Raw genomic sequence first — 11,533 nt, 5'->3', positions numbered from 1 at the left:
GAAAGAAAGGAAGGAAGGAAGGAAGGAAGAAAGATAGATACATTATATTTTGGGTTTCAATAAAAAATACTGGTACCTAATACATTTTAAATTCTATGGTAAGAACATGTAAACTTTCATCTAAATCTTAATTTAAAACTTTAACATTGAGGGCTGGGAAGATGGCTCAGTGGTAGAGCACTTGCCTTGCATGCCTGAGGCCCTGGGTTCCATTCCTCAGCACCACATAAGCAAAAAGAAAAAAGCCAGAAGTGGTACTGTGGCTCAAGTGGTAAAGCGCTAGCCTTGAGCTGAATTGCTGAGGGACAGCGCCCAGGCCCAGAGTTCAGGCCCCACGACCGGACCCAAAAAAAAAAAAAAAAAAAACTTTAACATTGAGACAGATTCCGATGACTGAGATATGAGGACTGTGGTTCAAAGCCAGACTACTCAGAAAAGTCCATGAGACTCTTAATTCCAATTAACTACCAAAAAAGCCAAAAGTGGAACTGTGGTTCAAGTAGTAGAGTGCTAGCGTTGAGCAAAAGAAGATCAGGGATAGCCTAGGCCTAGAGTTCAATAAGAAATAGGATTATGGGGGGAAATAAAATTTCAACCAGCATTTATCTGAATTTCTTTAAAATTCCATATTCGATTTTTTAGATGGAGAGAAGATTTGAGACAACGTCTTAGTAGTACAGGGTGGTCTTAAACTAATGTTTAGCCTCTATTTCTCAAGTGCTGGGATTATAAACATGTATTACCATTCCTAGCATATTATCAACACCTAATTAAGTGTCCTCTGATATTTTCAAGTAGAATGCTCCAATACCTACTGCTCTGGAGTTGGCATACTTAAAATACTACAAGTTATAACAGAGTAAAATTCATTTGATAGTCAATCCTCTCAGAAAAGTGCTCTCATAAAGAAAAAATGTACCACTTTGTATTCTGATATATAAAACTAAAATTCAGACTTTTTATAAAGATCCTCATGTAAGACAATTTGCATGAAAAGAAGGTAATATTAAAGTGGAGAGGCCCATACAATGCGATTTCTTTAAAGAAAAGTAAAATAGAAATAAATAAGATAAATAAAAATAATCATCAAGGTTTAGGGTTTAATGGCACCAATTACTTAAGTGAGACCCTCAGCAATTACTTAACCACTTCAAGTGCCTTTTCACTAGGGTCTGTTAAAATGCTATCTCCAGCTGGGCGCCAGTGGCTCATGCCTATAATCCTAGCTACTCAGGAGGCTGAGATCTGAGTATCAGCCCAGGCAGGAAAGTCCATTAATCTCTCATCTCCAATTAACCTACAGAAAAAAACAAAAACAAAAACAGAGAAGTGGCGCAGTGGCTCAAGTGATAGAGTGCTTGCCTTAAGCTGAAGAGCTCAGAGACAGTGCCCAGGCCCAGAGTTCAAGCCCCAGACAGACCAAAAAGAAAAAAGAAAAAGAAAAGAATTAAAATTGAGCTGGGCCCAATGTCATGTGTACTCTCAATTTCTCAGGAGGTGAAAACAGAAGGATTTTGAGTCCACTAGTTTGAGACTACCAGGAGCAATTCAGAAAGACCCTTTTTCAAAAATACAATATAGAATTAAAATGGAACAATGTATGTGAAAGCACTTTGTAAAGTAGATATATAAAAGATAAACCAAAGGGTAGAAGGATAAACCAAAGGAAAAATCTAAATCTAAAAGATACTATCACTGTGTGTCTTTAAATCCAAATTGTCTTTAAGTACAAAAAGAAAGCACTTACTTTTCCTTGCAGAGGACCCTGAATTAGTTTGGGGTATTTCTGTGTTGAACTATTTCCATGTCCCAGTTTCCCATAGTCACCATCTCCCCAACTGAAGACTTCTCCTTCTGTTGTAAATGCTAAAGTGTGACCATCAGATCCTTTAGAGGATGAAACTTTTTTAATGGATCTGTGTGGCTCAAACGTTAACTTTTTTAAAGTAGACTGATTATTGGAATCTCCAAGGCCCAGTCGCCCATAGCTGCCTTTACCACAAGCTCTGACAGAACCATCTGTAGAAATGACAAAAGTGCAGTATTGCCCAGCTTCGATCTACAAACAGAAGCAGAAATATAAAATGTGAGAACCAAAGTATATACTTAAGTCCATTCTTCAGTCTCAAAGAAAATCATGTATATTATGTTTTCAGGTTATCAGTTCACAATTGAACAAAACAACAAAGTACAATGTTTTAGCCTCCCCTTGTAATTGAGAAAAAAACAAAAAAAAATATGTCTGATAAATTTCTTAGGATCCAAATGGCAAGAACCACGAAAACATATCTATACCCATTTGGAAAGACATATAATTTAATGAAATAAATAATAAGTAGAGCTGGGCACCAGTGGCTCACGCCTGTAATCCTAGCTACTAAGGAGGCTGAGATCTGAGGATCACGGTTCAAAGCCAGCTGGGGCAGGAAAGACTGTGACACTCTTATCTCCAATAAACCACCAGAAACCCAGAGGTGGCACTGTGGCTCAAGTGGTAGAGTGCTAGCTTTGAGCTGAACAGCTGAGGGACAGCACCCAAGCCCAGAGTTCAAGCCTCAAGACTGATAGATAAACAAACAAACAAACAAATAAATAAATAAATAAATAAATAAAATTAATAATAATAATAAATAGAAAGTTCTAGCCAGAGCTACAAATTTGTTTAAGTGATCACAAAAAGAAAAAAAGAGGAGCTGGGAAGACAGCTCAGTGGTAGAGTGCTTGCCTTGCATGCCTGAGGCCCTGGGTTCCATTCCTCAGCACCACATAAGCAAAAAGAAAAAAGCCGGAAGTAGTGCTGTGGCTCAAGTGGTAGAGCGCTAGCCTTGAGCTGAAGAGCTGAGGGACAGCGCCCAGGCCCAGAGTTCAGGCCCTACGACCAGACCAAAAAAAAGAAAAAAAGAAAAAACAAGATGCCAGACTGAGAAAGGGAAAAGTCCATTTCTTAAGTCTTATTGTTCTTAGTGCTGAATATTAATAGTAAAAACTATTCATCAGGCCTTTTAAAAATCCAGCTCCTAATTTAATTTCTGAACTTGGGAATGGTGTCATGCCTATAAAAGACCAAAACTTCACTGTTCTATTAAAAGAAAACTGATCTGGTATAGTATAGAAAATAACACAGAAAAGAAACAACCAAGAATTGGTATTCATTTAAAAAATACTCTTGGTATAATTCAAAGCATGTAAGTCTTAATACATACTCCCATATCTACCAGTGTAAAAATTATATAACAGAACTTACAGTCTGAGCATCAGAGAAACTGGGAGCCAGTTTGGGCTGTAGTATTTTCTCCTGAGTGCCTTCTACCAGTTGATGGCTGCTATTGCTTCCCCAAACATAAACTTCACAAGTTTCAGAGACAAGGGGGGCATCACCAGTCTGAATGCTATCTGGACTAGCACATGTTCTCGAGTAATCAGAAGCCATTCTACAAACCTATTAAAATTGAAAAATACACAAAAAAAGAATCAAAATATTTTTTTAGTTTACACAGTGGGTTTTTTTTGCTATCTTTACTTATAATTCTCTAAACTGCTCGAATCTAAAAACAACACATACAGTCTTAAATAGCAATAGCTACAATACTTACATGGAATAAATCACTAGAAGGTATCAATAAATGTTAAAAAAAAATGGGAAGGGGAGACATTCAAATCTTTTTAAATATAAATTTTATTACTGCAAACAACAGCATTAGATAAACATTTAAAAATGTTTCACAAAGTAGGGAAAGAGAAGGATACTATTATTTTAACTTCACATTTCCTTACTTCCAGTGGAACTAAATATTTTTATCTATTTGTATACCATATTAATTGAATTAACTTTTGCCTTTTTACCAATTAGGATTTGTTGTACTGACATACAAATTCAATACCATAAGGACATTAATTCTGGTCTTAAGTATCTGGCTTCTAGGTTTTTCATGTCTTTGTGTGTATATATGGGGGGGGGGAGAAAAGGGGAGAGAAAGAGAGAAAGAGAATGTGTGTGTTGGGCTGATAGAATAATCTTGTCTTAATAATCTTGTCTAATTGGGAAGTAGAACATGAAAGAGTAATACAACCTTCATAGTAGTACCACACTAGAGAGTTTTAACCTGAGCAAAATAGGTTGAATTAAAGACTAAAGGATTGAGGAAATAATGTTATAACTATTTACCATTCAGTTCATATACTATACGGTTTCCATATATTATTTAATTCAATCATTTTAATTAGATAGTTGTACAAAGAGGTTTCTATAAGTGTTATAAGTACAACACATCTTGATTAACACCACCCCTTTCATTGTTCTTCCCATTCTCCCCTCCCATCATTACTCTCATGTCACATAGGTTCAATGTTTACATACCCTACATTGAATATGTTGCTCTTTTTGTATAACAAAGTAAAATAAGAAGAATCTTAAAGCATCGACATTTAATTTGTCAGCACATTAAATAATAGGTAATAGAATAGCTTTAGACAAAAACCTTTAAATATAATTCAAAACAATAGAAAATATATATTAGACAAATACTTTTCAGGACAAGTATATGTAAATGAAAATTGTCATTCTACAGGGATCTGAAATTTTGCTGGAAACAAAAGGAAAATATTAGGGGTAATTAGGGATCAATTATTATAAGGCTTATAAGAGAAGTCACAACCCGACATCTCTTTCCCTCAAAAAAAAAAAAGAAAAAGAAAAAGAAGACAAACTACTCAAGGCCAGCCCAGGGAAAGTCAAAGACCCTATCTGAAAAGCAACCAAAGAAAGAAAAACAAGGGCTGGAGGTATTAAGTGGTAGAGCACCTGTTTAACAAGCACAAGGCCATAGGGTCAATCCTCAGTTACTACAAAAATAAATAACTTATTTTTAAAAACGAAAGACAAGAAAGGAGATGGAAGGAAGGAAGGAAGGAAGGAAGGAAGGAAGGAAAGAAGGAAGGAAGGAAGGAAGGAAGGAAGGAAGGAAGGGAGGGTTTTGTTTTTTGTTTTTTGTTTTTGTCAGTCATGGGCTTGAACTCTGGGCTTGGGCGCTATCCCTCAGCTCAAGACTAGCAATCTCCTACTTGAGCCACAGTACCACTTCCAGTTTTCTAGTGGTTTATTGGAGATAAGAGTCTCACAGAGATCCCTGCCTGGGCTGGCTTTGAACCATTATCCTCAGATCTCTGCCTCCAGAGTACAGGCATGAGCCACCGGAGCCCAGCAAAGAAGGTTTTTAATAATTACACAATACCCCTCCTATCCCTTGTTTTCTTTTTTTTTGTTCTCTTTTCCCCTACTTCTCTGTCCCTCCCCCTTTCTCCTTCTTTTCCCCCTCCCCTTGCCCTAGCTCTGTCCACTATAAAAATGCCTAGAAACAGTAAAACCAAATTAGTAGTGGTAAACATCTCTAGCAACCTGACCATGGCCTTGAAATCACCTTTCCCAACAAAAGCAACAAGGGCTTTTTTGAGAAATAGGTAGCTGAAATGTACAGGATGAATCAGGTACAATGTGCTCTATCATATAGAGCTATCTATCAGATAGCAAGGAAGCTATCAAAGGTTATTAATCCTATGTCAAAAGAATTTAGAAATGATCCTAAGGAGACTACCACCTGGAAGAGACTATTCAGCAAAATGATTATTAACTGCAGATAATACATCAATAGAGTAAAACTCAAATAGGTCCAAATCTATGAGTCATAATGATATTTTAAATGAAGTTAATTTGATCAAGTTTGGCAGAGGAGAAAAGACTAATTGGTTAAACTGAAAACTATAAATACAAGTGGGTGAGATGATGGGAAAGGAAAACTCGGGAGAGAGTTAAGGAAGGAGTAACATTGTCCAAAAAGAAATGTACTCATTACCTGACTTATGAAACTGTAACCCCTCTGTACATCACATTAAAAAAAAGAAAGAAAGAAAGAAAATTGAATGAAAACAAAAAGGGTGAGGTGAATCAACCATTTCTTCTGCTCTTCCTTATATGAACTATAGCAGACTAACCAAAGAGTTGATAAGGGAAGCATCTCTTTATAAAAATACTGCAACTAATAAATAAAAAAGACATTGTAAGCCGGGAGCCGGTAGCTCACATCTATAATCTTAGCTACTCAGGAGGCTGAGATATGAGGATCGCAGTTCAAAGCCAGCGCAGGAATGTCGGTGAAACTCTTCAATAAACCACCACAAAACCGGAAGTGATGCTGTAGTTCAAGTGATAGAGTACTAGCCTTGGGCTGAAGAGCTGAGGGACAGTACTCAGGCCCAGAGTTCAAGCCCCATGACAGATAAAAAAATAAAATAAAAAAGACCTTATAGAATTAGAGTATCATATAACTAACTACAAATGAATCTAGTAATCAAGCATCAAGAGCTATTAATACCACTATAAAGAGAAACAACCAGATGGAACTAGAGTAAAAAAACTAATACCATGCCAAAAAGAGTTCAAACCTGAGATTAATAATGAAACTCCTCTGGATCTAGTTGTCACTTTGCAGAAAATATACAGGACAAAGAAATATATTCATGTCGGGCTGGGAAGGTGGCTCAGTGGTAGAGCTCTTGCCTTGCATGCATGAGGCCCTGGGTTCGATTCCTCAGCACCACATAAGCAAAAAGAAAAATGCCGGAAGTGGCGCTGTGGCTCAAGCAGTAGAGTGCTCGCCTTGAGCTGAAGAGCACAGGGACAGCGCCCAAGCCCAGAGTTCAAGAAAGAAAGAAAGAAAGAAAGGAAGGAAGGAAGGAAGGAAGGAAATTCAGACTGTGGTAGATACTATAGTCTAAAAGCCTAGGCTTCTAAATAAATGCATTGAAGGAAAATGGATAAGGAAAGAAGATGGAGGAAAAGAAAGGGGAAGGACAAAGAGAAAAAGAAGAGACAAGGAGGTTTAACCACCATGCCTGGCTCTCCTTTTTTTAAAAAAATGTGCAAAACTTTGGAGCCAGAGGCAGGGAAGGTTACTGGTGTTGCCTCTATCTTCAGGATGTATTATATTTGGGGATGAAGAAGAAAATGAAGCTGGGCGCCGGTGGCTCACACCTGAATCCTAGCTACTCAGGAGGCTGAGATCTGAGGATCTCGGTTCAAAGCCAGTCTGGGCAGAAAAGTCTATGAGACTCTTATCTCCATAAAACCACTAGAAACCTAGAAGTGGCGCTGTGGTTCAAGCGGTAGAACATTCACCTTGAGCTGAAGAGCCCAGGGACAGCGCCCAAGCCCAGAGTTCAAGCCCAAGATCGACCGAATAAAAAAATAAAGAATTCTGAACTGGTTTCAGTTATTTCTATTAGGGAAAGGATATCTAGCAGGGCACTGGTGGTTCACGCCTAGCTACTCAGGAGGCTGAGATCTGAGGATCATGGTTCAAAGCCAGCCTGGGCTGGCTCTTATCTCCAATTAACCACCAGAAACCCAGAAGTGGTGCTGTGGCTCAAGTGGTAAAGCACTCACCTAGAGCTAAAGAGCTCAGGGACAGCACCCAGACCCAGAGTTCAAGCCCCATGACAAGCAAAAAAAAAGGATATCTATTCCTAAAACAGCTTTCATGGATTTTCCCCACCTCCACCCCTGCAAAAAAAAGTGCAAAATTGAACTACTGTCCAGGCATGTACATTTGAATGATACAACTATAAAGAACTCAAAGGAAACTATTAGTCTACATGTTAGGCTACTGTTCACACTAGTGAGGAGGAAACAAGAGTAGAAAATGAAAGGCTTTCTAAGGTGACTGGCAAAACTCTATTTCTTTGCCTAAATACAAATTAGAAAGGTATTTATTGAATAGTCATTTGTTAAGCCATTCATTCATTCATGTCTTTCTGAATGCTTTACATAATAATAATTTTAATTAAAATTACCAATACAGGATCCAAAACTCAAAATAAATAAAAGCATATGCATTTAAAAAATGTTTTCTTTACATCACTGGTTCTAAACACCCAGTTCTACTTCCTCAAGGAAACCACTGGTGTGATACTGTTTTAGAACTTTTCCAAACACTGAATGGATTGTTTTAAAGGAATAAAGACATGCTGTAACATTTTTAAAATAGAGTTAACTTTTAATTAAAAAAAAAAAAAAGAGGCCTGGGAAGGTGGCTCAGTGGTAGAGCGCTTGCCTTGCATGCATGAGGCCCTGGGTTCGATTCCTCAGCACCACATAAGCAAAAAGAAAAAAGCCAGAAGTGGTACTGTGGCTCAAGTGGTAAAGCGCTAGCCTTGAGCTGAATTGCTGAGGGACAGCGCCCAGGCCCAGAGTTCAGGCCCCACGACCGGACTCAAAAAAAAAAAAAAAAAAACACAAAGTCATGAAGATTTCATACCTCTTCAAAGAGACATAATGCTGCCTCGTAGAGTGAGCACAAGCCATCAGATGTCCTAGTCGGTTCTCTCCACTGACTTCTATCAGCAGATGAGCCCTATAATGAAACACAATGGGATATATAGCAAGAAAAAGAAGTATATGTACTGAAATCATTTAAATACTCTTCAAAATATATACCTGAAGAACTGTTTCATGATTACATACATTGAACCAAATCCTACCATTAGATATAAAAGCCTTTATCACAAAAGTGTTCTAAAAGATTTGGCTATTGAGTCAAATGGTCAATTCAGCAACTAAAATCCCTTTTGATTATCTTATCAACCAGGGATTTGTTCCAAGGGTCACAAAACTCCACAATTGTCAAGGAGGAGGAGTTTTGCCAGTTATGTATTTTGGGGGCAATCAGGTCTCTGTTACTCCCACCCTACCACTAATTTATATATATATATATATATATATATATATATATATATTTTTTTTTTTTTTTTGGTCAGTTGTGGGTCTTGAACTCTGGGCTTGGGCGCTGTCCCTCAGCTCTTCAGCTCAAGGTGAGTGCTCTGCCACTTGAGCCACAGCATCATTTCTGGGTTTTTTGGTGGTTAATTGGAGATAAGAATCTCACGGAGGGGCTGGGAAGGTAGCTCAGTGGTAGAGTGCTTGCCTTGCATGCATGAGGCCCTGGGTTCGATTCCTCAGCACCACATAAGCAGAAAAAAAAGCAGGAAGTGGTGCTGTGGCTCAAGTGGTAGAGCGCTAGCCTTGAAGAGCTGAGGGACAGTGCCCAGGCCCAGAGTTCAGGCCCACAACCGGACCTCCCCCCCCCCAAAAAAAAAAGAGTCTCACAGAGTTTTCCTGCTAGGCTGGCTTTGAACTGAGATCCTCAGATCTCAGCCTCTTGAGTAGCTAGGATTATAGGCATGAGTTACCAGCACCCAGCCCACTAATTTCTATTAATTATTCTCTTCTGTTTGCTATCACTAAATATCTACTTCTTAGATCGCTTTCAGTAAACATAGCTAGTCTTCTAATCACAGGATATGACTCCTCATCTTTAGATCTTTAACTTTACTGGGTTGTTTCTTTTATTGCTAGGTCATAAGATGCTATCTTTCCGCTGCCAAGCCAGTTTTCTTTTCTTTTTTTTTTTAATTATTTAGGGCAGTGCTATCTAGCAATCTTGTTAAAATACAAACTTTGATTCAGAAGTATAGCTAGGCCTGAGATTATGCATTTTTAACAAGGCCCAGGTGATGTCCATGCTACTACCTGAGGCTCACACTTTGAGTAGTAAGGTTTAACGCTCAGACTTGTAAGCCTAAAATCACATAAAAAGCTGAGTGCTCAAAAATATCTAGTCTCTAGACACGTATTTCAATATCAGCGTATATTTTGGCATAAGATCACCAAATTCTATAAGTAGCTGTGTAGCATTTCTACAGAAAAACACAACTGTGGTCTGTGCCTCCATTACTTAAAAGACACCTCTAATGATTACCAAACCAAAAGCAGATAAGGAAGTGTGCTTGCTTTCTGGGAGCTTGTACCAACACCAGCATGATCCCTCTTTTATGCTTTTCTACAACATGAAGGAAAATCCTGAAAACAGCATAAAGTTCTCAGTGGTTTTCAATCAAGGCTCTTACTAGCCATGGAACTGGTAAGTTTTCTCATCTTTAGACAGAAAATAATACTGTAACATCTAGAGGTATTGAGAAGATTAACTGAAATTATGTATAAAACATACATAGCACTTTTTCTAGTACATAGTAAGATATCAAAACTGGTAGCATGTGCATTGAGAAAGAATTAAAAAAAAATTGAGGACCTTTAATAAATGCTCGCTAAATTAAAAAAAAATAAAATCAGGACTGGAGTATTGCTCAGTGGTAGAAGGCTTACCTAGCATGCCTGAGACTCCAGGTTCAATATTCAACACTGAAGGAAGAAAACTAAGCCAATAAAACATCCTCCAAACAAACTCTAAGACAATTCCACTGATTTCTTCCCTCCCTCAAACAAGTCAAAAGTTAGATGACCTACTCTAACTCTAGTCAGTTAGAATTTGACATCTCTAAAACCTATCCTACACAGATTTCTCAGTATGTTTTTCTTGTAAGCATGCTGAATAATAACCATAACTGTTGATATTATTGTTTTTAAAAACTAAAATTGGGTTTTTTGTTTTTTGAAACAGGGTCTCACTAAATGGCTAGCTTGAACTCACAGTCATCTTGTATCACCCCTAATGCTGAGATCATAGGCTATGTACCACTACACCTGATGCTTTTGCTCATTGGCTGGCGCTCCACCAACTGAGTCATGCCTCCAATTCCTGGTTATGTATTTTTAGAGAAACTAAATTTTGGAAAACATAGCCTGCTAAATGTATAATTTGGTATACTGTTAATACAGTTGGAAGTTCAACAGTCCAAATGAAAACTAAAATATAATGTAAATTTGTGGTTTTACAAGTCTTCATTTAATTATATTTCTCTTAAATAACTACCATCCAAAATAATGTGATACCTTTTTTCTTCCACATTTGTCTAAGATATTCAGACAAGAACACAGACTAAATGAAATATAGTTCCTTATGTTCTTGCTATCTAGTTTTACTCAAAACTGCTTTAATCCCTCCTTGACAGCAAGGAGGGATTAAAAAACCCTAGAGCATAGCACACAAGGCCTGCCTTACTTACAGCCTCTTCCTATTCCACCCCATACGTCCAGAGGCTTGCTGTCTCACTGTCACACCTTGGTGCTTTCTGCAGTTTGATCTTCTCTCTGTAAATCACCTCAGTTCCTCCAATTCACACACTTAACATTGATAGGAAAAGTCCTCTATTTCAATGAACTTTAAGAATCCTTCCCCATAAGGCATTGTCTACCTCTTCCCTTCTAGCCTATTCCATTCCTCTCAAAGTAGATGTCTTACTACTTAGCCCATTAATTTTACATAGCTGTGTATCCCTCTTTTATTTAACTTATGCTAGCTAAAAACAGCAATGCAAGCTAGGGATGTGGTTCAGTGGAAGAGCACTTGCCTGGCATGTGTGAGATCCTGGGTTCAACAAGGCAAAAAGAAACCTTCCTGAAAGGCATAGCCCCTACCAAACATATTTATCGTTTTTTCTTTTTTTTTTTCTTTTTGTTTGTTTTTTTAAAATTGGGGCCTAAGCACTGTCTCAGCTGATTTTTGCTCAAGGCTAACTAGCTCCA

General features: G+C 37.9%; 1 protein-coding gene across 1 annotated transcript in view; it reads right to left on the bottom strand.

Annotated features, from left to right (window-relative positions):
• Herc1 (HECT and RLD domain containing E3 ubiquitin protein ligase family member 1) overlaps positions 1 to 11,533 on the bottom strand; it is a 176,802-nt gene that overhangs the window by 131,480 nt on the left and 33,789 nt on the right. The window contains exons 3-5 of the mRNA XM_013009926.1: positions 8,310 to 8,405; positions 3,245 to 3,439; positions 1,748 to 2,059 (exon numbers count right to left, since the gene is read on the bottom strand). Of these exons, the coding sequence (XP_012865380.1) occupies positions 1,748 to 2,059; positions 3,245 to 3,439; positions 8,310 to 8,405 (603 nt within the window). The remainder of the gene's footprint in view (positions 1 to 1,747; positions 2,060 to 3,244; positions 3,440 to 8,309; positions 8,406 to 11,533) is intronic.

This window comes from Dipodomys ordii, unplaced genomic scaffold, assembly GCF_000151885.1.
Source record: "Dipodomys ordii isolate 6190 unplaced genomic scaffold, Dord_2.0 Scaffold11, whole genome shotgun sequence".
Lineage (NCBI taxonomy): Eukaryota > Metazoa > Chordata > Mammalia > Rodentia > Heteromyidae > Dipodomys > Dipodomys ordii.
Note: the sequence above shows the minus strand (reverse complement) of the source record. Positions and strands in the feature narration are given on the sequence as shown.